We start from the raw sequence: 24210 nt of genomic DNA on the forward strand, positions 1-24210 counted from the left end.
GGATAAATGTGTTTAAACCAAAAAAGTTACGAGTTTATTTTATTTTTTAAGATTTTATTTATTTACTTGAGAGAGAGAGCGAGGGAGATCAGAGGGAGAAGCAGACTTCCCGCTGAGCGGAGAGCCTGATGCGGGGCTCAATCCCAGGACCCTGGGATCGTGACCTGAGCTGAAGGCAGACGCTTAACTGACTGAGCCACCCAGGTGCCCCAGTTATGAGTTTAAAACCAAGAATATTTTAAACCGAGAAAGGAAAGGCACAAGGAAGCCGATTTTAGTGGGAACATTAGTTCTGTTTTGGACCTGCTTAGTCTGAGGTGACACGGGATATCTGAGTGGAGAAGTCCAGGAAGCAGTGGCAGATGAGGTCTGCTGCTCTGGGGAAGACGAAATTCAACATCATCGGCCTGCAGGTGGCAGTTAACCGTGGGGCCACCCAGAGGGTATCCTGAAGAGAGAGAGGAGGGCTCAGGGTAGAGATGCCTGGAAAGCATACCAGCATTTGAGATGTAGGCAATCAGAAGAAAGAGCCCGAGAAGGAGCAGGGAACCCAGGAGAGGGGGCATCATGGAAGCCAAGAGTGGCAAGAGATTCAACAGGTGGATTGGGCAATGGCGTGAAAGGCTGCTGAGCGCCCCTGTGGGTCAGGTACTGGCAAGACCCACTGGATGGGGCAGAACAGCGTCAGGCGTGTGGTGATGGTGGTGAAGCTAAATTTCACTGGGTTGAAAACAAATGGGGAGGTGAGAAAACAGTATTTTTTCCTGTAGAAGTTTCCATGAGAAGAGAGGGAGAGAGACCAGTCAGTATAGATGATGACAAGGCCTGTATGCATCCATGCATCCGGGGAATGATAAGTGGTAGGAGGAGGCGCTGAGGACCCTGGGAGAGGAGCAATGGCCCATGGAGTGAGGTCGAGAGACGGGAAAGGGTGAGCTTGCAGGCATGACGGGCCTTGACAAGGGTCGCAGCCCCGCATCCTCACACTACAGGGGTGAAGATGAGCAGGACGAGGCTCCTGATGCCCTCGTGAGGCAGGAGGTGAGGTCTCCTGGGAGCTCGGGGGTGGGACCGGGCAGCGGGCAGTAATGAGCATCTCGAATACTCTTTGAGGCCAATGGGAGAGAGAAAGTTGGCCAAAGACAAGCCTTCAGGCAGGAGTGAGAAGTATTTCATCATAGAAATAACAGTGAACCTATTTTTAGTACAAAGAGCTAAGTTCTCTCTGGGCCTTTCTCCTCTCATTCATTCTTTCAAACATCTTCTGAGGCAGGTGTTATTCATTTCCTCATTGGAGAGCTGAAGACTGATGCTCAGGAGGTGTTCAAAGTCAGAGATGTTGTGCAGGGCGGAGGTGGGCTTCAAACTCAAGGCTTACTGCAAAGCCACACCCTTAACCCACCTTGTCATCCTCCATGGCTTGAAGGTCCAGTGGGGTTGGAGGCCATGTGTTTTTTGGGACACCATTCGTGAGGTCGTGTGGCTGTTTTGTTTTTTGACTCTATGAACGTGGACAGTAAGTGTGGTGGGATAGGGTCACGGGAGATGTGGGAAGATGTGTCAGAGAGATGAGAATGGAAGGTTGCAGAAGGGGGTGGTGGCAAGATGCACGGATGACCAGGCCATGGGAGTGGGTGGCTAAGACAGAGTGGAGGTGAAGGTCATAACCAGGTGCAAACGTCCTTCAGGATACCGAGGGCTGGTCCGTGGAGCCAGTGCAAGAGGCAAACCCAAGGAGAGCGCTCCCTTGACAATGGCGGGGTAGGGACTGGCTTACACTCTGATGCCATTGCTGGGCCCTTGCCCTCCGGGAACATCTGCTCATGGCCATACCTCGTGGGGCTTTGGAGTCACGTAAACATTGGTCTTATTCCAAACTTTGCTCTTTCCTAGTTGTACAACATAGGGCTTTAGGATTCGATGATACCTGGCAAGTAGTATGGAGCTCCAAACACGTTCGTTTTCTCCCCCAGTTCCCCTCCTCCTCTCTCAGCTGCTGGGGCAGGTGTAAAGCAGGACTGAGGGGAAGCTGGCCTCAGGGAACCCTCTCCTGAATCTCAGAGCTCAGGGGCGTGGCTGATGGCCTCCTCATGGCTGCAAGGGAGCTGGTTTGCTGTGTTGGCGCCTTCTCCCCTTTTCCCAGGTACACTCATACCCCGTTTTTCTTTTTCTTCCAAGGGTAACCTTCTGTGAGTGGTGGACCAGGGCTGTTGAACTGCCTGCCATCTCAAACCCAGCTGTGAGCCAGCGTGGCGGGGGCTGTGCCTCCGACGCCTGCATGGAAGCCAGGAGCTGGGCTCCCAGAAGGCAACTGTGCCCGCAGGGGAGCATGTTGCTGGCTTTTGCCTCTCTGCTTGGCTGCCTGCTCACCTCCAGCCAGGCCAAGGTCTACAGTCGCTGTGAGCTGGCCCGAGTGCTCCAGGATTTCGGCATGGAGGGATACCGGGGATCCACCCTGGCTGACTGTAAGAACCGCACCCCCAGACACTGCCACCCCCCACTCCTCTCCTCCCTTCCTGCCCTTCTCCCTCCCTGCTCCCCTCCCTGCTCTCACTCAGGGGAGGTGGTCTTGGAAGCTTTCTGAGCCTCAGCCCTCCCTTGTACATCAAGGGCTTTATAACCAGGCAGATGGGCAAGATTTAGCACAAGTTAAATACCTAATAGGCAGGCCACAGGCAGCCCAATCAGCATGTCCCTACCCTCCCTGCCCCTACTGCTGAAGTCAACAGCCAAAGAAACAGAATAGCTTACTTCCCTAATCCTAATGGCAGCCAAGAGGATCGGACATTCCCACTGAGGTTTAGGGTAAATTGAGTAAACCAGTAAGAGCAGACTCTTCAAGCTGCTGGTAGTTTCGGGAAGCTGTGAGGTCCAGCCTCATCTGGACTCATTTCTCTCTTGTTCTAGCCCCCTTACCAGCTCTCACCTGTGTCTTCCTTGTTTTGCCTCTAAAGATCTAGCTTTTGTCCGTTTGTCCCACAAAGATTTCTTGGGCCCCGCTGCGCGCTGAGCGATGAGACAGCGGGAAGAAAGGAGGCCTGAGGGACAGTCTTGACTCTTGCTATTTGGTAGCTGTGGTGACCCCCAGCGAGTCCCTTGCCCCTCTGAGCCTTGCTGGAGTCACTGGGGAAGTAGGTGGGAGGACAGCCCCCATGACCACCTTGGGGCAAGAGCTGAGCTCAGAGGTGCTCGCGTGTGGTGCCTGCACGTGAGTGTCCTGGTCTGTGCTGGCTTCGGTCGCCTGACCCTCGGGTCTGTGTCTCCACCCTACGCAGGGGTCTGTCTTGCTTACTTCACAAGTGGCTTCAACACAGCCGCTGTGGACCATGAAGCCGACGGGAGCACCAACAACGGCATCTTCCAGATCAACAGCCGGAAGTGGTGCAAAAACCTCAACCTAGAGGTCCCCAACCTGTGCCAGGAGTATTGCTCCGGTAGGCTGGGCTTGAGCCGGGGGCGGTGTGGGCCGGGCCTCTGCACCCATCTTGGCTTGTTTCCCGCTGCTTTTTGCACCCCTCACCTGGATCTCTGAGTGGGGATGGGATGGGGCAAGAGATGAGGGTGGGATGGGGCAAGAGATGAGGGTAGGTCCACCACGAATCTGATGGGAGACTGTTCTGAGAGCTGTAGGAGGGTGGGGAGGGGAGTGGTAGAGTGATATCTGTGTTTCCAGAGGGATCAAGAGACAGGGTTGGGTTTAGGATGGAGAAGGGCATGTGTGTGTGTGTGTGTGTGTGTGTGTGTGTGTGTGTGTGTGTGAGAGAGAGAGAGACAGACAGACAGACAGACAGACAGACTCTGGATGTCTAGCTCTGTCCGCTGTTCCCTCATCATATTTCTTTGCCTCCCACCCCAGACTTGTTGAATCCTAACCTTAAGGATACTGTTATCTGTGCCATGAAGATCGTGCAACAGCCCCAGGGTCTGGCCAGCTGGTAGGTAACCTGGGCTAGAGGACCCCCACCCCGCCGCTCCCCCAGGCTGATGTGGCCAGGACTGGTGGACAGCAGGAGGGAACTAATCTTTCCTGAGTGCTCATGTTGTCCCGGCCACCATTCCATGGCCTCACAGTCTGATCTGCAGCCAACTTTCGGCCATAGGGGTTACTGTCCCTGAAGTATTTACAGACAACACACTGAGTCTCTGGGAGGGTAAGCAATTCACGGGAGCTCTTGGAGCCAAGCCTGGCTCTTCCACCATATGCCTCTGTTAGGATGCCTGCCTACAAGTCCACAAGACCTGGGTCTGGTCAACCTTGTTTGTTTGTTTAACGGTGGCATCTTCATCGAAACTAACTTTTGTAGAAAAGCCCAAGATGTACAACAGATCAAAGAAGCGATTCCGGGCTTGAAGCATGGTGGGGGTGTATGTGGGGGGCGGTGCTCTGGAGTCACACCCTGTCAGCCTTCTCTTTTCCTGCCTCTTTCCCACAAGATGGCCTTTGGAGCGGCCATGCTTATAGGCGAGGGGGTTAGATGAGCATCCCATTGGGCACTGGACTAGATCTTTAGTTCCCAGATGGACCTCTGAGGCAGTGACCCTGCAGACTCCTCCAAAGGGGGTCTCACTGCTGAGACTCCAACCTCCCTTTCCTCTCATTTCTGAATGAGAGACCAGCAGGGGCAGGATGTGGGGAGGGTGAGATACTCCAGGTGGTTCCTGGAGCTACAGACAGACGTGACCGTCATAAGACAGGTAAAGGAATTTGGGAGGGAGTGAATATTGGCCCAGGAGCAGAGAGAAGGGGGAGGGGAGACGAGAGGCAGGGGCATGGTAGGGAAGCCTTTGTAGGAGTCCAGGTGAGAGATCCAGGGTCTGCGCTAGGACAGTTGCTCAGCTGATGGACAGGAGGGGGGTTGGCTAGGAGGGTCTGTACAGGAGGCATGGGGACAGGTAATGTGCAGCAGCAAGGGTGAGGAGGAGGCAGAAATGACTGTGAATCTAGAGAAGGTCTGAGATGCGCCTTGACCATGACCACAGCTTTGGAGATGTGTTGGTCTGAGAACAGTTGATGCCCTAGGAACTGAGTCTGGAGTGAGGCAGGCTCAGCAGGACATAATGCACAGCTATAAGATCAGAGAGGGTGAGTGTAGGCTTGGCAGGAGTCCAAGGGCTTGAGGTCTTGGGGGCACCACCCGGGGATGGAGGAAACAGGTCCTTTTGGGTTATATCAAAGAAGAGTTCTCTTTTGTACACTGGGAGTAAATTTGTGGCAGGTATACCCCCTGAGAGGTGGCTGAGGCTAATAACAGGCAGTGGTCCCAGAAAGTAGAAAGGGTACGGTTTATTTCCTCCACCTGCACACTTTGGGAACTCACCCATGCCGGGCTCTGTGCTGGGTGCTGGGCTGCAGGGAAGCTGAGATCTGAGTCTCTGCCTTCAAGGCTCTCACAGTCTAATGGTAGAGGCAAACAAGCCAGCTGACCATACCTCATTGATGGATCTCTAGAGGTCCTCAAGGGGCACTCTTGGTCATTGGGCTCTTTGACATTGACATCATGGAATCACCAAAGCTTCGAACCCCTGAGAACTTGGGACCCCAGGACCCCGGGATCTTGCTTATCTTCAAGATGCTCATGTGATGATGGAGCAATGTAATGGTCCTGAAAAAGCCTATAAACTATAGTTACCAACAATTGAAAGACCTGGATTGGTGGTTAAGGAGAAGTGGGTGGGGCTGCAGTTCTGTCATTTACTAGCTGTGGATCTTGGGTGAGGAATTTTGCATCTGAGTCTCAGTGTTTCATTTGGAATATAGGGAACACTCTATCTGCCTAATCTACATTATAGGGCTGCCGGGGGTGGAGTGGGGTGCAGACAAATGAGTGATGGATGGGACAGTGCTATGTAGACTGTAAAGGGCTGTACGCTTGTAAGGCAGCATGACTGTCTGCTGAGGGAGCATGGTGTGGGAAAAGAGCATTGGACTGGGGTTCTGGACCTTTGCCACTGACTTCTGGGTGAACTTGAACAAATTACCCTGTATCTCTATTAGTGAAATTAGGAGGCTAGGTAAATGACATTTTAAGGGCCATGCTCTTCCGTTTTTGCTTCTTCTAGGGGGTTCTTTGCTAATGAATGGGGTTTACTAGTCCCTCTTTCCCTTGCTAGCCCCTTTCCTTACCGTGGTTTAGAGCCCATGCCTCCTTCCTGTTCTTCTCTGAGCAGGGACTGAAGGCGGCAGCTGACCTGGTCTCTCCTCTTCCCCATCCTCCATCCTCAGGGAGGCCTGGAGGCGTCACTGCCAGGGCAAGGACCTCAGCGACTGGGTGGATGGCTGTGACTTGTAGGATCCTCTGTGGATGGACCAGGTCACGCACAGCAGGCTGGGAGATGTGGTTTGGTTTCTGATCCAGGCTTGGGAAGACAAGCCAACCAATAAAGTATAGTCTAACGTAAGTGTGGTTCTCAGCTATCGCTGTGTTTCCAGGTGGCACATCGGAGTTTCTTCACCTGTCCACCTGGGCTGGGCTCCATAAAGCTTACCCCAGAAGGCTTGCCTCCATTCCTGGAGACACGGGGTGGGGGTGGGGGTCAGTGCTTCCCTTGCCCACACCTGGTAGAGTTTCCTAGACCCTTTACCTGGATCTAGGTTTGCCGGGTTTAGCAAAACAAAGAATGATAACCAAAACAGGATGCTTAAGTTAAATTTGAAATTTGGATATGCAACAAATAAATTTTACTCTACATATGTCCCGAATATTGCATGGGACACACTTATATTAAAAAATGATGTGTTGTTTGGAGAGTGTGAGTGGCTTAGTTGGTTAAGTGTCTGACTTTTTTTTTTTAAGATTTATTTATTTATTTAGGGGGGTGGGGAGGGACAGAGGGGGAGGGAGACAGAGAATCTCAAGCAGACTCTGTGCTGAGTAGAGGCTTGATCTCACAACCCCACGGTCATGACCTGAGCTGAAATCAAGAGTCACAGATAAATTTAATTGAGCAAAGATTTTCTTGGGCACCCTCCCTGCCATCAGAGCCTGCCTCCCAAGAATGAACTGAGCTTACTGTATATCCTGCCCCTTCCTGCCCTCCCCTGAGTTCAGCTCTCCATCCCAGGTCTGCCTTATCCCTGAACAGTTATGTGCTACAAAATTATTTCTCAGAAATGAAATTAAATTCTTAGTCCTTTCTTCTAACTGATCTCATCTAGGCATGAGAAAGAAAGGATCGAGCACATTGACACCAATGTAAGAGAATTCTTATCAACTTAATCTCTAGTTGGGAGAATTTGGGGGCAGCATAAGACAGGAATGAAAAAAGTGCTGGCGATGTGGGGGGAAATATTCTGAGCAATGGAGGCAGGCTAGCATAACCCTGAGATCATAACCTGAGCTGAAATCAAGAGTTGGATGCTCAATCGACAGAGCCACCTAGGAGCTTCAAGTGTCAGACTCTTGATTTCAGCTCAGGGTTATGAGATCGAGCCCCACATTGGGCTCTGCGCTGAGAGTGGAGCCTGCTTGGGATTCTCTCTCTCCCTGTCCCTCTGTCAACCCCCTCCCCCCACTGCCACTGCTTGTGTGTGCTCTCTCTCTCAAAAAGCAAAAACAAAAACAACGATGTGTTGTGTACCTGAAACTCAAATTTAGTTAGGCATCCTATATATATATTTTTAGGCGTTCTATATTTTATCTGGCAACCTTGTCTGGGTCTGCTGTGGTATACTCCAGGCTTGTGTGTGGGGGGGTCCTTGGGACATTTGTTTTCTGTGGTTCTGGTCACAGAGGGTGGCCACAGTGGAGAATGCTAACACACTGGCAGAAGCCAAGGGGTGGAGCACCCGGAGTGGAGACACACCTTGGGCTTTGGCTAGACGCTCCCCCTGCTCTCCAGTGCCCCCTAGCGGAAGAAAATTCAAGTGCTGGTGGCCATCTCAGCCCGGTAAGGAAGTTAGTTACCCCTGGTACTGCTGACCATTGCTGGGAAGCTGGAGGATTGGGTGGAGGGTGTGGATGGCTTCCAGGCAGCACACGGCACGTCTCTGCCTTCCTCAATATGTGGGAAGCTCAGAAGGAGGCAGCACTGTCTCCCATTAACCTAGAGCTCAGTGTCTCGGGTCCCTTGGGAGGGACTGTGTGTGAAGGAGGAAGGTGGGCAAGTCTCAGGATCACTGTGGATATGGTAGCAAGAGAAGCAACCGCTGTGATGACTGAGAGGCTGAACCCTGAGTTGAGATTGTAGATTCTTCTGGAAAGGACTCAGAGAACCCTGCAGTTCTTTGAGAGATGGCTGGTGCTTCCCCAGGAGGAGAGATGACTGTGATGTCGACTGCCCCTCTCCACCGACCTGCCATCTCCAAATCCACTGGTCAGCAAACAGCAGAGGGGTGGCGAAGTGTCCGCAACTGGTAAGACTGCCAGTTTCCTTCCACTGCTGGTCTGGTGTTGGGCCACTCGCATCGCCAGAGCGTAGCTGGCCCTGCCTTGTGTCCCACCCTGGCTTTTGCTTCTGCCTCCCTGTGGAGCTCTTGCCTTGTCAAGGTGATGCTAAAACGTGAGGGCTGCTCATACACGTGGATGGTGGTGAAGGAGCAGCTCCTTGCTGGGAGTTGGGCTTCTGGGGGATCAACGACAAATGGATCCATTCTCATTAAGTCATAGGGAGATACTGCTCTCTTTTTAATATGGAGGCAACACTGTGTACCTACCATGTGCCATGCATCATCTAATCTAGACCTTGGAACTATTACTATCATGGAGCTCCCCTTGTTATCCCATTCTATAGATAAGGAAATGGAGGCTCAGAAGAGATAAATTTGCACCCAGGAGATTCCATGTGCTCTTAGGTCACTGTATTTTGCTGAGAGGTGGTTGTCTTGGGCCACCTGCAGTCTGTGCTCTCCCTCACCTGGCCCGAGACCTCTGGGCCATTATCTCTGGGTGATGCATACCCTCTATTTCAACTTCACTTTAGGTTTCTGTTGCCTGCAACCAGCCAATTGCTCCACTGGGTCCCATTCACTCAGGAGTAGGTGGTCCTTGGAATCAAAGCAAGAGTTGTTAAAAGGACATGGAGGCTGGCATGAAAATAGGGCTGGGCAGGGGCAGGCCTGGACAAGGGATCCTGGAGGCCTGGGCTGGGGGGTGGATGAGGAAAAGGTAGAGATGGAAGAGGAGAATCTAGGGGAGAGCCCTCACCTGTGCATGAGGGTTAAATGGTCTATAGCTCTACCTGGAAGTCCCAGTTTCTAAGTGATATTCTCAGACTGAGTAGAGTAACCAGGCTACCTCCTCATGTCTCCTTGCATCCATGTCACACTTGCCCCACATTCTATTGCTCACTCTGTCTTGCCTCTTAAAAGCTTTCTAATATCTCTGGAAACTGTCCCTCCTGTCCATCCCAGATACCACTGCTTTAACTCAAGCCCCTGTCACTTCTTTCCTGGGACAATGACACCGACCTCGTGAGAGTATCCCTTGCCATCCCACCTCCTCCCTTCCGTGAGCTTTCCACCTTCTTACTCCCTTGCATCCTGGCCATATGATGGCTTTTCTCACCTTTATTATAGTCCAAGTTCCTTGGCTTGGTACGCAAGATCTTTCACAAGCCAGGCTCAGCTGACATCTACAGATTCATTTCTCAACTGTTCAGAAGCTTTTACACTGGTGGGTTTCTATCCCTGGCTGCTTCATACTTGTCACCATCCCCTGCCATTCTTCCCCATGCACGCACTCCAAGCAATCAACACGCTTGTTTTCACCACACGGCTTTCACGCCTGCCCTCGGGTCTTCCTGGAATGCCATTTCCTTAGATCATTGAGTGGCTATTCGTTTCCAGCCAGCTCTTATCTCAATTTCACATCCTCAGATGAACTTCTCTGACTGCCATAGCTGAAGGAAGCTCCTCTCCCCTCTTGTCATGATCTTACTACTAGTGAATTACTGTCAGATTATTTCATGCACATGTGAATTTACATACATCCCATTTTCCCTCTCCTTATGGATGGTAAGCACCATGAGGGCAGGAAATGGGTCTGTTCCTTGTATTTCCAGCACTCGGAATAGTGGTTGGCACATAGTGGGTTCTCAGTGAAAGAATGAACCTATTGAATGCATGACTGATGCAGGAAAGAATGAATGGTGGGCAGTCAGCTAATGTTTGCAGAATCGGTGAATGAGCCCGGATACCTTCTTTCAACAGAGCAGCGGTTCATGCAATGGTATTAAGTACCAGCTAAGTGTCAGGCCCTAGGCATCCCTCCAGAGGGACCCATTGCCCCTCCTGAGCCCTCTTGGGATGGCTTTCTCCCTTTCAGGGGGACCAACCTGGCTGCTTTTCATCCAAGTCCCACTCGCTTCCCCCTTGGCCATTCAGCAAGGTTTGGAAGGAATTGGCACAATATTTTGTTATGTTTCATTTTTTCCCCTCTTATCCTGGCTGCCTGACCTGGGGAAAGTCACTCCGCCTCCCTGAGCCTCAGTGGTCCTCAGGGACAAGGGGAACTGATAAAGACCACCTCACAATATTGCGTTGATCACATAATACAGAGCATCGAGGCACCAACTACAGGGCCTGGCACAGCCTGGGGGCTTAAGAAATGCTGGTTTCCCTAAGCTCGGGGGGCCCCCCTGGGGAGGAATGGTGGTCCTGCCTGTCCTGGTGACTGGGGTGTACTTGGGATGCCTGTGCCATGTCCTCAACACAGTTTGCTAAGAAGGAGGAAGAGGAGAGGGGAGACTATGGGAAGAAGCAGCAGAAGGAGGAGGGGGATGGTTTGGACAAAGTGGCAGAGATTTCTACAGAAAGCAGGGAGAGTGAAGTGAATTATTGTCACTCTTTTTAGTCCAAGCCACCTCATTCTTGGCTAGTTTGACTCCAGGAGACTAATGGGAAATGGGCTTGTCTAACTCTTTTGTTGCTGAGTGGGGTGAATGCTCCAGGGGATGATTAGCTACCCAGGTGCTGTCATTTCTCTACCTGTAGGCCCAGGTGAGGCAGGCAGGGACTCCTGGCAGTGGAGGGACGCTCTGCTGAGCACTCTTCTTGGGCAGGTCCCTGTGCTCTGCCTGTAAGACTCATCCTTTCAGCTGGATATGGCTTTTTTTTTTTCTTTACTCCAGGCCACTGGCCTGAAGCTTCTAGAGTGGGAGGCTGGCCTGGTCAGATGGGGTTCAGCATTTAGTGGACACCTCCTTTGGGGTAGCAGATGTGCCCCCACTTCCTGCCTGTGGCCAACATCACAAACTGAGCATAAGCCTCTATTCTATTACTTGCCAGGGATCCTTCCTGATGCTTCAGTGGCAGCCACTGTCCATGGAGTTGGCCGGTAGGATGGCGCTTCCTCATCTCCATCCTACCATGTGTGAGGCACCACACTGGCATTTTCCATAGTTAATCTCACTACCCCCACGGCACGCTTAGGAGGTAGGTCACCCCCATTTTTAGGACGAAACTGAGTTCCAGAGAAGTTCTAGCACTTGCCCAAGGTAATGCAGTTGGTGGAACTGGGATTCAGACGGAACCATTGGCTTCCAAAGGCTGTGCTCTGTCCTTGGCGTGTCCCAGTCTGAGCTAGCCTGTGGACTCTAGCTGGCTGGACTCCAGTGGAGGGAGGGCAGCAGAAAGACAGCGCCCTCCCATTCAGCAGAGATCTGTTCTTCCCCAGACCTTCCAAGTTCTCCTCCACCTCTAAGCCTTTGCTCAGGTATTTGCCTGCCAGGCAATTCCCACCCATCTCTCAAGGCTTTGGCCAAAACCTGCCCCACCTCAGACTGGCAGACAGACCCAGGGTCCTGAGCCTTGGGCACCTTCACTGTAGCTCCCCTGCTGTTCAGGTTCTTGCATGTACATTAGTTGCCCACCTCTGCCCGACTGGACTCTGAGCCCTCCGAGATTGTGTCTTCTTGGTATATGGACCCACAGGGCCCGGCCCATGGTGGGCACGTAGAAAATGCCCATGGAGTGAGGGATTCTGGACAGAGACCCTGCCTGGTGCTGGGATAGCTTCTTCCAGTTGTTCTTTGACCTCTTCCCTCCAAGGCTGGTTAAGTTGGGTATGCTTTGGTGCCCACTGACCACTTTGTCTTGGGCCCCTTCGATAATTCCCTTTGAAAGGAAACCACAAAGTCTGAATTCCATGGAAGACAAATGGCCCATGATGGTGATAAGTGGGCCACATGAACCACTTCCTTCAGAGGCATGGCGTGGAGAGCAGCTTCAAGGAGACAAGGCATCCAAATTCCCCATCCCAAAGCTTCACTCACTGCCATTTTCAAGGGCTGTTTTGGTGTTGTTGTTGTTATTTGGTTTTTTAAAGAAGAAGCACCATTACCCTCCTGCTCAGAAATGAATGAGATGTCAACAGTGGTATGTGTCTGGGGCCCAACAGCAGCCGGAGACCACAGGGCGTGCACTCCCTGAACGTCCACGGTGGGGCCAGCGGTCACATTCCAAGAATCAGGCCATGGGGATGTTTGCTGAGCGATGCTGCGGTTGCTTTCTAGGTAGGCAGGTCTCCTCAGCCCTCAAAATCATCGCAGGCATAAAATGGCTTTTATGAAATCACATCTCAAGGTTCTCTATTCATTTTCTGCTTGCTCATTCATTTTGCCATCTGTGGGAGCTCATTAGCACACAAGCTACAGCAGGTGCCAAAGGTTTAAAAAAAATTATGGGAGGAAAAACTTGAAATTGATCAAATCCTATCTATCTTTCCTTTTTTGCTCCTATAAATTGAAAAATGACAGCCATTATGTCATTTTACGAGAAGAAATGTTGGTTGCTCTTTGTGGTGCTGTGGCACTTTTGTGGGAAGGGTTGGCACTTTCTGGGCCAGGGAGTCTTTGTCTAGCCTCAGGGCATCCCTGGAGGATCATAGATGGGCTTCTGGGGGTCCACAACCTTCCTGAAATAAAGTGCAAAATTGAATGTATATCTCTGTGACCGTGTGCATTTTTTTTTTTTCTGGAGAGAGCTCATAGCTTTCACCTTATTTTGAATCCAAACAAGATTAAGAATCAGTGTTTTACAGGAAGAAAAAAGAAAAGAAGAAAAGGGAGGAAGTAGTTACCTTAGCTCATTTAATCCTCATAATTACCCCCAAAACCCAGCATCATCAAACACTTGCTGGGATGTCTGACCCCCATTCTCGGCTTACACTCATAGACTGTTAGAGTTGGGGCACACCAAAGACTTATCTGTTTGTTTTCCAACACCTTTTCTTATAAAGAGGGGGAAACTGAGGCCCAGAGAAGTGAACTACATTGTCCAATGTTATATGGTCAGTTTATAGCAGAAATGGGTTGGAAAGCCAGTCCTTTGACTCTCTGTCCAAAGCCTTTGCCACTGTTGCTTAGCTCTTGCAAAGTCAGTGAGCATAGATTTCCACAAATGTTAAAGTGAATTAGTAAGAGACTCTCCTCCTCCCACCTGTCCTCAGGCTGGGTTGGTTCCCACTGACCTACTTCTTGGTTCCCAGGGACCTTCTGGCCCCAGACACGCCCAACCTATTAGCCCTCGGAATATTCAAACGCACGCACAAAATGATTCCATGTGCCAGGAGTCTCAGATGAATGGGGAGAAAGCCATTTGCTAAATAAATTAACCCTTGGCTAGGAAGTATCTTCATAGATATTTGGAGAGCAGGGGAAGGAGCTGAAGGGCTTCAGCCATGACTTGTCCCTCATCCTTTGCACCTGCCTGTCTCTAAGTGGTCATTTTGGAGGTTTTCCCCTTTCCCTTCTTTGCTGGGGTTCCCTGGACCTACATGGTGGTGTCCCTTCTCTAGCATTCCCCACCCCGCAGACTTGGTATGTGCTGCTCTCTCTCGTTCTCTGAACTTGGGTTCATTTTTGTAGTCTGTTTACTTGTCAGTATCCCTTCTCAGATGATGAATTTTCTTGGGGGCCAGTGCTCAGTGCATAATGGACAGCGTAGGGCTGCCCTGGCTGTGAGTGCATCAGGGCTGGCTGCATCCTTGGTCTCCCGGAGCCGCCACCTCTATTCTATAATGGGCAGCTCGTTCACTGGTGCTTTCTGGAGGCCCTCATCTCTGCTCCAAGGTTAACTCTCAAAATCAAATTAAAATCTCCAGGTTTTTGGAGGAAGAGGTCCTAGGTGTCTCCTTGGGCCTCTAGGCTCAGGCAGGCTGAGCTGAGCTTCCCCTGAGCAAACACAGTAGCCACCAAGATCACATCTCTGGGCGGTGTTGGCTCTGACTTCCTCCTTCCCAGCTCACCAAGAACCTTTCTCCAGAGACCCTCTGTGAACCTTTCTCACTAGGCGTGTTTGTGATGAAGACTCACAAAAATAGCTTCAAGCTGGAAAGAGGAAAATAAAATAACTCTGGTTTCTCCCTGCCAAAAACAACAAAGAAACAGCGTGCAAGCAGCCAGCTCAGGCCTTGGCTTGGCTACTCATGGAAATGCTTCTTCCATTCACTGCCCCTAAATGCAGCAAGTCCCACCTGATTCTGTTTCTGAGGTTTTGTGCCGTTATTTGATTGACTGATTGATTGACGTGGCTCTTTGAGATTACTGATAATTCAGCCTGTGGTTTGGGCTTGTGACTATTCCAGACTCCTGGTCTTCCTCTCATCCTTGGGGTCCCTCTCAAAAATGTGACACATCCCCGAGTCTCCTCAGTCTACCAAACGTCCCCAAGTCTTCACTAAGGAAATGAGTACACACATGGCTACTTGTTTGAAATGAGAAGAAAAATCACCCCAGCACTCCCAAGAATTCAAGCATACATTGTGTCTTTGGCTAACAACTGCTTAGTAGCAATCTGTAGCTGGCTATTAATTTGCTCTCTTGAGTTTCCTATCTTTTCCCCTTTAAACAGATTAAGTCTATAGTTCTGCTCCAAGATGAGCAAAACAAGAATCTCCAAATTGGAAGGGGCGTGTACATATATGAGGCCCAAAGCAATCCGAACCCACTAGAATATTCGGTGCTCCATCACAAATTGATCTGAAGTTTTTTTTTTTTTTTTTTTAAAGGAAGCCAGAAATCCAATGAAGCAGTTCACATTGCAACTTCAGCTATAGATTTTTAAAACATTTATGAAACTGTTAAACTGGAACAAGGCAGAAGGATCCTGTAGATTCCCAACTCACTGAATAGACATTTCTTTTGTTCCTGTCCCCGATGGGAGCGGTCTGAGGACACTCACTGTTCCTCGGCATCTGACAGTCGAAGCACCAGAAGGACATTTTCCAGCCTGATGCAGTGAGGCGTGTGTTTGTCTAAGGAGAGGGCCTTCCGTGCCTTGGGAAAGTCTGGAAGTGATCACTTTCAGTGCTTCTTGTTTTGCATCATCTTGGTGGGTCTAGAGATGGAATTATGAGCCTGGGAGCTTGGGAGTGTAGCTTTGACATGGCCATTAAACTAACTCTGTGACACTAGGCAAGTCCCTCCCCTCCTCTATTGGGTCTGCTCATTTGGAAAATGAGGGCAGTAGGCTATATGGTCCAAAGGGCCTTTGGTAGGTAGAATAATGCCCCCCAATGATGGCCACGTCCTAATCCCTGGAACCTGTGGATGCGTTACCCTATGTGGCAAAAGAGACTTTGATGTTTGTGATTAAGTTAATGACCTCGAGATGGGGACATTATCATGGGTTATTAGGAGGGCCCAGTCTAATACAGGAGTCCCTCAAAAGTGGAAGAGGGAGGCAGGAGAGGGTCTGGGATAGAGGGAGAGGTGACCCAGAAGGTCACAGCTGTGTGAGGCAAGGACTCCACCACCACTGCTGGGTTGGCCGATGGAAGAAGAGGCCACCAGTCACGGAATGTGGGTGGCCTCTAGGAGCCGGAAAAGGCGAGGAAACGGTTTCTCTTCTAGAGCCTCCAGAAGGAACACAGCCCCGCCGACACAGATTTTAGCCCGGTGAGATCCGTGTCAGCCTTCTGAATTCCAGAACTCGAAGGCAATACGTCTGCGTTTTAAGCCAGTACATTTGTTGTAATTTGTTATAGCAGCGGTAGAAACCGAAAACAGGGCGCCTTCCAGCAGCCCTGCGCTCGGTCCCTAAGGATTAAAGCCCGGCTTGGCCCACAGCCTCGGGCAAGCCCGGCTGAGAAGGTGCTTGGGAGGAGGCATTTCAGGGATGCCTTGTCCCAGCCGCCCCCTGGCCACCGCGTGTACCTGGGCCTGGCCACCGCGTGTGCCTGGGCCTCACCACCTTGCCGGGTCCCCCTGCACGGAGACAGCGGCCTGAAGGGGCCTCGGGAGAGTAAAGGTTAGGCTCGCCCTGCAATCAGCATGATGCCAGAGGACAAGGATTCTGCCCAGACAGGAAGCCCCCTTCTGTGGGAGGGGCTTGAAAGGGCACGCCCTCTCCCCACGAGGCACCTCCCCCCTCCTTTCCCACTTGGCCAGCGATCCTGGGGAGCCAGGCAGAAAGCCAGTGTGACCTCTGCTGGGACAAGCAGAGGTCTGCTTGATGGGGGGTGGGGAGGTGGGGTGCAGAGAGAGGGTCTGGAAAGGCTGCCGTGTGGGAGGGAGGCCGGCCCGATTTCAAGGACAGGATCAGAGGGGTGGGAAGGCTTCCTTCACGGTTTTTAGGTTTGGGCAGCATTCTCTGCCTCCCCCTCTTCAAGTCACACGCCCATGGTCCGCGATAGTGTCGTTCAGGCCGTGAACTGTGACCCCCTTAATGGTCATGAGATCATTTACAAGGTTGCAATCAATAGTTTTTAGAGATTTAGAATAGACTAAAAGTGCATACGCTCTATACACTTTGTAAAGGTAAGCGCTGCTGCAGGAGACTTTACCTGTATATAATCTGTGGGTTCTGACCTGGCCAGCCTGGCCCCTTCGAAAGGCTTCGCAGGAGGGGAGAGAGGGCTGAGTATGGGGGAGAAGGCAGCACCAACTCAGCCGTTTCCACAGACCAGCTTTTAATATGACCGTGACTGGAAGCACGAATAAATAAACGCCAGAGAAAATGGAAAAACCAAATCAAACCAAACCTCAGAACACCAAAACCCAAAATCAGAAAACAAAACCAAACAAAACAGATCTCCGACAGACAAACAAAACAACCACCCCTCCCCCGAAGAAGAAACAGATTCGGACTGTACAAGCTGGGTCACGGGGACAGCAGAATGACATGAGTCCCACGGATGAGTGCTGGAGTCGCCCAGGCCACCCTGCCTCCACCAGGCACTGGGACAGGGGTCGGGTGGAGGGCCCTGGTCAGCCCATGGGCCGGCTCGGGGGAGGGAAGGGGTTTGTGGGCAGGTTAGGAACCTTCACAAAGTACACAAGGACTGGACGTTGTTGAGAGTTCTGCGCTTTCCCTCTCGACTGTGCAGCTGTGATCCCAGCGTGACCATGGGGTGGTGACCTCGGGGCTGGAACCTGGTCCCGCTGCACCCTGCAGAGTAGTCGCTGGGAAGTGCGTGGAGCAGAGTCATGTACAGAGACAGACGTGGAGGTGGCGCCGTGAGCAGTCTGAGCATGCAGGTGCTTTATACATCTGGCAGTGAGATGTGATGGCAGGTTGGTTCTCGGGCAGTTCCAGAGTGTGACTCATTTCTCCTAAAGGGACGCACGGCGGGGCCCAAGGACATGTCATGTCAGACGTGGCCGCAGCGAGGTTTTGGCAGAGAGTTTGCTATGTGTGCATAGGGGGCTCTTGCTTCTTTCTGTCATCAGGGGCCATCCCACCTGCACCTGCTGTCCCCTGTCCTGGGTCTTGGGCCTCCAGGTCTGTTTGGGGGGTGCCGGTGGTCCAAGGGCTGTCAGCAGGCAATCTCCTCCAAGGTGCCCAGGGCTGTCTGCAGGGGCACATTCACAGTGTGGCTGATGGTTTCAGAGTGGTTTGGCATCGTGTCACAAGTGCTCTGGAGGGAAGGGGACAGTGGGGGTTGGTATTCATTCTGCAAAATGGCATCACGATGCCACTGGCAGCCCAGCTAAGGCCCTGGGAGCTGTGTCCCCCCCGCCCCCCCGCGGGCTCTCCAGGGGTGCTGCTCCTGCCGCAGGCATCCCAGGGGCTGGCGAGCTGTTGTGGGGCACGAGGCTGGGGGCGCCTCGCTGCCATCAGAGCCCTCACCATCGCCTACCTAGGTGCCCCCAGGGTGGGCAGAGGGCTCCCTGGTGATGCGGCTCAGCAGTGGTTTGAACTTCTCTTCTAGACGTGCCCCTAATGTATCACCCAAAGCTACATCTGAGTGCTCTCCAGCTTCGAGGCAGGAGGATATCCCCTCCTGCCCTCATCCTGGGGGGGTCCCCCTTGAGGCCTTCCTGGGATGGAGGAGGTGGAGCCCATGGCTAGCCTGGGGCAGGGCATGCCAATGGCTGAGGCCAAGGAGGAAGTGGGGAGGCCCCCCTAAAAGCCAGAACCAGAGTAGTCCCAGCTCCCCAGTGGACTTTTAGGGTGTGGCTGGCCCCAGAGGAAAGCAGGGCAGGGCTGGGAGGGCCTTGAGTCTTCCCAGTGCCTCCCAGGCTGCAGAGGACTGGAGGCTGGGAGGGATGGGAGCAGATACTAGGAGGCTGTGCCAAGAACGTGGGGGAGATTTGATGAGGATGGGGCTGGGGAAGGGGGAGTGGTGGAGGGGGGCCTGGGGGAGGGGGAGGCGGCAGAGGGGAGGCTGTGCCTCTGAGATGTTCTGAGGGCAGAGGGAAGGTGGGGTGCGGAGGGAACCTCCACTTGCTGAGCACTTCCTATAACCGAGGCACTGCTGCTGGTTTTCGAGGCAAGGTCCACTTAATCCAAATGACAACTCCCTGAGGTCGCTGTGAGTCTGCAACTGCTCAGGCACACAGTTAGGAAACAGGGACCCCCGGTCCAGAGCCTGGGCCCCTTCCACCTGCCCTCCCTTCCACAGATAGCTGTCTTTTATTCAACAGAGCTGCAAGGGCCCGAGAGAACCAAGGTAGAGATTTTCAGCCTGGAAAGTGGGTAGAGAACTAGTGTCTGGAACAGAAATGGGGGCGTGTCTGGGGGAAGGAGCTGGCCTCAGTTTGGATTTGTGGCCTTCAGGCCCCCTAGTGGGTGTGGTGCTGTCAGGGCAGAGCTCTCCCCTGGGGAAAGCCAGAGATACCAGGCAGCCGGGAGCAGACTGAGTTTGGGAAGGAGAGCAGACAGCCAGCTGTAAAGAGGTGCTGCCTCTCTGCCCGAGGGAAGACAGGCAGAGTGGACCGGTGGTCAGAGGAGCTCTGCGTCCAGCTCTGCCACTCACCAGCTGGGGGACCTGGGGCTTCTGGGCCTCAAGTGCCTCAAATACACAGCACCCGACGTGGCACACAATAGTTAATTATGATGGGTATCATGGCTGCTTCCAACCTCGCGGGGCCCCGAGCTCCCTGTCCCCTTCAAATGGAGTAGAGCACCAGTGATGTCCTTACTTGCATTTTGCCCACCCGAGGACTAGGGGCGCAGAGCCCCCCTACTTCTCCCAAGGCATGAGATGAGAACAGTAGCCCCCCGCCCGGGACAAGCCCGACTGGGCCAGGCGGGACCTCCCTCTGTGAGCATCTCCCAGGCCGCATCCAGCTCTTGCCATTGGGCCCCAGGGCTCAGTGGGGGTGTCCTCCAACAGGCCAAGTTAAGGTGTGTGGGGAGGTGCGTCCCTCCTGCCCTGGCCCTGACCCTGACCTCTGGTCTTGTGAGGCCCACTGACGCAGGGGACAGAGCAACCTACAGCGCAGGCGCTGCTCTTACCACGTTCTCATCGTGGCTCCCTTCGTCCTCTTCTTTGCCAAGCAAGTCTAGGAGCTTCTCTTTGATCAGCTGCAAGAGAATTGGGACGGGCTTGGTCAGGTGGGGGACGGGTGCGAAGGCAGAGGGAGCCCGCCTGGCAGCCAGCTCTGGGAGCCCCTCCCCCAGCTTTTGGCTGAAGTGACGTTTTGGCGCAGGAGCCTGAGCCTGGAGGAGGTCACAGGAGGGCCCCATCTGGCATGGGACTGACTTCTCTTGGGGATGGAGGATGTGCCTGAGAGCCTGGGAGCCCGTTCCAGAGGCTGGGCCTGGGGGATGAGGGCTGGCAGTCCCACTTTTCATTAGATCAGGGCATCCCTGAGTCCATAACATTTGATTCTTAGCGATAAAGGGTAGGCATTCAACGTGTTCCCTGGTATGATGTAATTTCCATCACTTTATACAGCAAAAACTTCTATTTCACAATAATTAATAAGCAAAGCAGAATAAGATCTGATCTTGAGGCCTGATCTGGGTTTGGGGAACAAGGTCACCATGCTGGGAGGTGGAGTGAGGTGCTCCCGAGGGCCCTGATCTCAGGGGTCTTTCCCCACAAAGGTTCCCAGTGGGCTTTGGCTGAAGACAGCCCCCTCTGGGAGTCAGAACACTGCTCTGCAGGCTCCTCTTGCTGGACCAAAACTCAGGGGGTCCTGGGGATGCTGAGGAATCCCCTTAGGAATTCTGGAGCCCCTGGAGCCCGCCTGACTCGGGGGGGATGGCACAGTGACGCTCAGAGCCAGAGGCCATGGTCAGCTGCCCGTCCTTGGAGAAGCTTTCAGAGGCTCTATTCCAGCTGCCTGTTGAAGGAGGCATCTCAGGCTATGCACAGCCAGAAGCGGCCTGTGTGCCCTTGCTCTTCTTGCTCAGGCTTGATGGAGACCACCAGGCAATGCCCCTTCTCTAAACCTGCCTGCACCAGGACGGGTTCTACTCAGGTGACGGGCCACCCAGAGGGCGGGTGTGTGTGTTGTGTGAATGTAGCGTCTATGTGTGAGTGGTATGTGTATAGTGTGCATGTGTGTTTGTGAGTGATGTACGTGAGTGTGGCTGAAGTGTGTGTGTATGGGTGTGTGTGTGTGCATGTGCTGTGAGTGTGTGGGTGCAGACACACACATGTATGAAGCGACCACAGCTGGCCTTGTGCAAGAGGGGCTCAGAGCTGGCCTCAGGTTTGGCTCTTCTCCTTCTCAACCCTTCCTCTCCCTCCTTTTGAGTGTGGACAGCCCACAGCTCTTCCAGCTCCCTGAGGATAGGAGCCGGCTTCGGTCTCTCTTGGACTCACCCCTCCTCTGTGCCTACGACTTGGTGATAAACAATGTCCATGGACAGGCAGGAGAAAGCAGGCTCTGGGTGGAAAGAGGTCATTCTCTCCCCCATGCTTTGGTTCTGAACATCGGGGCAGGACGAGGGTCCCAGCATATGATCACTTCCCCACGAGCAACCCCAAGCTTACCTCATAAATATAATCAAAGAGCTCTAGTATTGTAAGGATACTAGCACCAATAAACAATCCCATTTGACCACCAATATCACCTGGGGAGAGAGACAAGATCAAAGATTTGGCTTTAGACACAGCGTTTCTAGGAAGGGGTGAGCAGACAAACTCAGAAACCAGACCTTTGGTACCATTCCCCTACCAGGGGGAGCCTGGGCCTGGGACAGGTCAGGCCTTGGACAACTCCCTCTCTCACTGGAAACAGCACCCAGTGGCAATGGGAATGAACCCGAGTGCTTACTGGAGGGCCTAGAGTAGACCTCCCAGGCTAACAGGCTTATTCAGTGACCTTCAGAACCACACGGAGTGGACCCTTCTTTGGCTCTGGGCTGGGAATAGACAAGAAGTGTGTTTGCCTGGAGCGAGGCCAGTCTAGCCCAAGACTCATGGGTCGGGTGTCCTGGGTGGGGGTCTTGGGAACAGTGGCCCAAGAGACCCCCCCCACCCCACCCAATCATGACAAAGCCTACAGGGCCAACTCAGGGCAGTTCTCACCCTTAGGATAAGGTCATAGGAAGCATCTCCTCACTCCCCCACCTGAAGGTAAATGTTCAATTTGGTCTTTTTCTAGAGTAGGGGTTCTTGCCAAGGGGTGTATAGGCCCCACTGACCAAAGTCTTTCCTGGCTGGTCTTCAGGTCTTCTCCCTCCTGAGAGATCTATACTCAGTGTAGATGTCTGGACCTACCCCGGGTCTATAAAATCAGAATCTCTGGAGCTCGGGTCTGGGAGTCAGGAGTTTTAAGTTCCCAGGTGTCCTATGCCCACCAGGGCTTGAGAACAACTCCCCTGTGGGAGTTGCCAATGGTTGGAGACCCTTTGAAACTGAATGCAAGATGTTACATGTCTGTACCTGGGTATTTGTAGTGGGAGAGTTCCTATCTGAGAAGCTATTATCAGATTTGATAAGGGATTCTGGTCCCCTCAAAGCCCAAATACTTTGCTCCAGAGGCAGTGTGGTAGAGCAGGGGGCTTGGAGGCTCTGAGTTTGGAGAGTGGACACCAGCTTGCTGTGTGGCTTTGATAAAACCTGACCTTCTCAGTAGCTTTGCCTTCAAAGGGCATTTGGTGGGGATGGGAGTGGAGGAGACCACTGTGAGGTCCTTGCAGCTGGAACCTCTACAGACTCTTAGCTGCTGGGCTGAGCAGGGAGAGTGCTGGGAAAGGTGGTGCTGCCAGGGTGGGTGCCCAGTCTTACTGGAGACCCCAGGCTGACGTCTTGGTCTGAGAACTTTCTGTTGGCTCCATCTGCCCTCTCCCTCCCTGATTATGGCTGAGGGCAGGCCGACAACCACAGTCCCAGATGAGCAGGCAGTGAGGGTGGGGAGGGGGCTCCTCCTGGTGGGGCTTGGAGCTGGGCTCCAAATGGTTCCCCTCACTCCTCTCCCCCTGCTCTCTCTCTCATGCCCTTAGTGGGGACGTTACGGGAAGTGTGTACTTACCGATGTATGTGTCAGGTGTGAGGTGCGTGTTTGCACGTGCGTGCAGCGTGACCGAGCATGGGGTATGTGTCAGGGCACTCTGTGTGAGCATGTCTGGCTGTCAATGGCTTTATGCAGGTGGCTCTTTATGTCTAGGGTAGGGACACTGAGTGTGTCCAGTGTGTGTGAGTGTGGCGTTGTGGAGGTGGGCATCGTGTATGTGTGTGTGGAAGCTGCGTGAGCATGTTTGTGTGTATAGGCAGGTGTATGTGATGGGTCTGCAGTCATGTAGTGCATATGCACAGACGTGTCTGCAGCGCGTGGCCTGGATGTGGGTCTGTGCTCTGCGCACTGGTGTGTGTGGCTCATGACCGTGTGTGTGCGCGCACACGTGCGTATATGCTTTGGGGTGGGGTGTGCTATGTGTGGCCTGAAGGCATGTGTGGTGTGCCCTGGGGGGAGGGTGGGCTGCGTGGTGGTGAGGGAAGGGCCTGATGGGCCCGATGGCTGAGGGTCTGGGAGCCGCACACTCCCATCACGGGAGGTACAGATGGCAGCGTGATCCTCTCAGCAGGCTATTCTGGGTGGGAGCAAGATGCTGGGAATGTGCTCGTCCTCATAGCTGATGCAGAGAGCAGCTATCCTTTCTGACAGATTCAGAGCTCAGGCCCTCCTCAGTGTGTGTGTGCGTGTGTGTGTGTGAGTGAGAGAGAGAGAGAGAGAGAACAGTGAGCTTATGTTGGGGAGGGTAGGGAAGAGCCCTGTCTTGAGTTCTATTTAGGAAATGAAGGTGACAAGGTGACAGAAGCAGGGTGAGGAGGTCTACATCTTCAGAGCATGACTTCTACCTTGGGCCCAAGGTATTAGTCTCTTGGTTCAGTCCCTTATGGCCACAAGTTTCCGGGACCCAGTGGCAGCCACCGTAACCCAGCTGGGTCCCACTGTGGCCAAGTCCCCAGTCTCCTGGGAGAGGTGCAGAAATGATCTGATGGCATCTGGAAGAAGCTGGGCCCTGGGCCCCTGGCATGGTGACTGTCCAGGTACCAGAAACTACTCCTTATGGATCTTCTGTGGGCTAGGGCTCTATCCCAGTGAACCATCCCTACAAACTCATCAAGTGCTTTGATTAGACCCATTTTACAGATGGGGGACCTGATGTTCAGTGAGGTGAGGCCACGTGCCCGCCTTCTCGTAGCTGGTATGCATCCATCTGACTCTGTGCCTGTCTACTTCCCTCTACACCTGCTGCCCACCCCTCCCCCGCCCCCGACATACCACTTCTCTGTCAGTCCAACTCACAGAGGGAAGAGCAGCTAATTTTCTTTGTAGGGACAGCATCATGTCCTTTCTTGAGAGTGAGCAGGCATTGGGAAAAAGGCCCCAGGGGCAGGTCTTTTAGCTGTCTACCCTCAGGGGTCTTGTGGGTTTCGCACTGGATGGGGCAGGGTTGAAACAAACTCCCCGCATCCATTATGTGCTCATGTGGCCAGGTTTGCGGATGTGACCTTGTGTGGGGGTGGCAGTCAGGTCTGTAGACATCTGGGGATGTGTGGCCCTTCTTTTGTGTTTGACAAAGGACTCTCAGTCCATGGGGAACATCTGGTCTCCATGCTCAATGTTGCTTTCCAGGTTGGGCTCCAT

The 24210-nt window shown here is 52.9% G+C and overlaps 2 protein-coding genes across 3 annotated transcripts in view; one reads left to right on the forward strand and one right to left on the reverse strand.

Annotated features, from left to right (window-relative positions):
* Window positions 1–2182: 2182 nt before the first annotated feature.
* Window positions 2183–6401, forward strand: SPACA3 (sperm acrosome associated 3). Its single transcript, XM_054510614.2, has 4 exons — window positions 2183–2465; window positions 3276–3434; window positions 3857–3935; window positions 6224–6401. The coding sequence occupies exons 1-4, from the start codon at window positions 2279–2281 to the stop codon at window positions 6288–6290; spliced, it is 492 nt and encodes a 163-aa protein (XP_054366589.1). The 5' UTR covers window positions 2183–2278; the 3' UTR covers window positions 6291–6401.
* Window positions 6402–17559: 11158 nt separating this feature from the next.
* The window catches only part of ASIC2 (acid sensing ion channel subunit 2), a 1092109-nt gene continuing 1085458 nt past the window's right edge, over window positions 17560–24210 (reverse strand). For both annotated transcript variants that reach the window (XM_064582186.1, XM_064582185.1), the window contains exons 8-10: window positions 21108–21187; window positions 19619–19687; window positions 17560–17795 (exon numbers count right to left, since the gene is read on the reverse strand). In XM_064582186.1, coding sequence (XP_064438256.1) covers window positions 17694–17795; window positions 19619–19687; window positions 21108–21187 — 251 coding nt within the window. In that variant the 3' untranslated portion in view covers window positions 17560–17693. The remainder of the gene's footprint in view (window positions 17796–19618; window positions 19688–21107; window positions 21188–24210) is intronic.

Source organism: Mirounga angustirostris, unplaced genomic scaffold (genome assembly GCF_029215605.1).
Source record: "Mirounga angustirostris isolate CCGP_5_RB_7025 unplaced genomic scaffold, mMirAng1.0.hap1 SCAF_17, whole genome shotgun sequence".
Taxonomy (NCBI): domain Eukaryota; kingdom Metazoa; phylum Chordata; class Mammalia; order Carnivora; family Phocidae; genus Mirounga; species Mirounga angustirostris.